Source organism: Alligator sinensis, unplaced genomic scaffold (genome assembly GCF_000455745.1).
Source record: "Alligator sinensis unplaced genomic scaffold, ASM45574v1 scaffold9_1, whole genome shotgun sequence".
NCBI lineage: Eukaryota > Metazoa > Chordata > Crocodylia > Alligatoridae > Alligator > Alligator sinensis.
In genome coordinates this window covers 769054-771274 of record NW_005842304.1, presented here as the reverse complement: position 1 = coordinate 771274, position 2221 = coordinate 769054, and the positions used below count along the sequence as shown (strand labels likewise).

At 38.0% G+C, this 2221-nt stretch overlaps 1 protein-coding gene across 1 annotated transcript in view; it reads left to right on the top strand.

The window, feature by feature from the left end:
• Positions 1-2221, top strand: part of CUNH12orf40 (chromosome unknown C12orf40 homolog) — a 27472-nt gene that overhangs the window by 10750 nt on the left and 14501 nt on the right. Inside the window, exon 5 of the mRNA XM_025209703.1 lies at positions 266-332. Within this exon, the coding sequence (XP_025065488.1) occupies positions 266-332 (67 nt within the window). The remainder of the gene's footprint in view (positions 1-265; positions 333-2221) is intronic.

Here is a 2221-nt window from a genome sequence, read left to right as displayed (position 1 = left end):
CAGCAGGAAAAGATACAGGTTGTTTTAGGGTTTTAAATAGTTTCCCCACCAGTTCCTATGGTGCCCGTTAGAGTATTACTGTTCGGTAAATGAGTACCCAACTTACTGATTTAAGCAGCCAAGTTTCAGATGGTGACTGCTCAGGATATCATGGGAAATCTGGCTTTTTTAATGTGTTTATTTCAATGCCAAAATTACTAATCTCTTGAGATGTATGACCAAGATATTTAAAATCTCACATATCTTTCTTATACTTTGTTACAAGGGCACAACAACAAGTATTAGATAATAGAAGAAAGCATCTCTCAGACAAGACAAAATACCAACCACAAGTAAGTTAAATTTATAACACATAGGTCAAGTGTATACTATTAACTAAGAATTTCAAAATAATTTTTAAAATAATTCCAAAATCTCTCAGGTTAAGTCCATGGAGGCTTCCTCCTTAAAAATGTATCAAACCATCCAAATCATCTGTCATTTATATTTTACGTTTATTATAATTATGCGTTATTTTCAGTGATAGGGCTTGTCATCTTCTAGACATTTTACAAATACTTAAGAGCAGCCTCTGCTCCAAGGTATTCATAGACTAAAGACAGATAGTACACAGAGGTTAGAAGCAAGATAATAGCCAATATCAGACAAACCATATATTGTTTATGAGGTCAACTTCATTCACTGTGAACAGCATGTGAAATGAATCTTTACAGAGACTTAAATATAGAAAGTGTATGAGCATGGGCCTACGGATATCATATAATATGTTCAATGCCATAGCAATGAATTTTGCCACCTGGGGCAAAGCCTGCAGCGGCAGCCTGCCCTCGCCCAGTGCACAAATCCATGGGGTACTCGCCTCCCCATGCTTACCCAGGAGTACATGCAGCAGCAGGAGCCACCCTTCCTCTGTACCCACATCCCCCCAAACCAAGCAGTTACTGTCGTGGCTCTGTCCCATGTACCGCCTTGGCTGGGCAGCACCTGTTGGCACCCCTTCACTTCGGTGTGTGGGGCTGTCACCCTGCTCTCCCCCCCACCCCTTGCTATGGCACTGAACATGTAAGAGACCCCACTGAAAAACACACAGAGGTAAATGTGGGAAGTTGGCAAATCAACAGACAAAGCTGGGAGCAGATTAGACAAATATTTTCCTGGGATGGTTTAGAAACAAGGATGATTCTGCTTTAAGCATGGAGTTGTACTAGATGATATTTGGAGATCCCTTCTAGCTATATTTTCTATGAATAAATGAACAAATTTCTGAGTTAAAAGATGGGGAAAGGATTTACTGTGCATCAGCTCTTCCAAAGTAACTGCTTTGCTCCGCTGCTCCTCTTCCACAGTAAGTGGATGCTAAATATGAATAGCTTGCTCCTGCATGAAACACTGCAAGAATGCTAGCAGAATAAGAGAACATAAGAAGCTGCTACATCCCCAACCAAAATAGGTAACCAGCTTAACAGACACGCAATAAAAATTAAACATACTTTAGAAGTCCTATGAGGCTCCTTTCTACCCAGAAGCCTGGATTTACCTAGAAGTCCATTAAAGTGTAAGCTTTTTCAGTTCAATGTCAACTTAAATCAGAAGGAGAGTGGACACACAAACTAGTTACTGTGCAACAGCTGATGTGCAGGGTATGTCTCCATCTTTAACTCAGTATAATTTGTTTGTCTGTCCATACAAAAAGAAGATACATAAAGAAAAGTCAAGGCTATATATGATTTGCAAGCACAGATGAAATAATGCTTGCAAATAAATTTTAGAATTGTACTTATATGCCCTCAAATATTTTTCTACCAGAACACTGGCCAAAATCTGCTTTCATTGACACATGTTTAACCTGATGAGATTGGATAAACATAACCGAGAGGAGACTTTGTCCCTTAAAAATCCACTATAAGCATTTCCTAAAGACTACTGAATTGATAATGGATTAATGTAATCAATTCCAGACCACGCCGTGAAGCTTTGAATGCATTTCTAAAAAGCTGTGGCACCACAGGGGAAATTAGCATCCTCTCTCAAGTCTCTTCAACTTTTAATGGATTCTATTGTATTAGGTTTATAGACTAATAGTATAGCCTCATTTTTATTTTTGCTATTTTACATTCTTAGGGAAAAGATAATTTTAAGATCAACCTATTATTTTTTCCTGGAACTGTTTAAAAATCTTTTTTTTTATATGAGGTTAGGATTTATCCTTAAAATGTAGTAA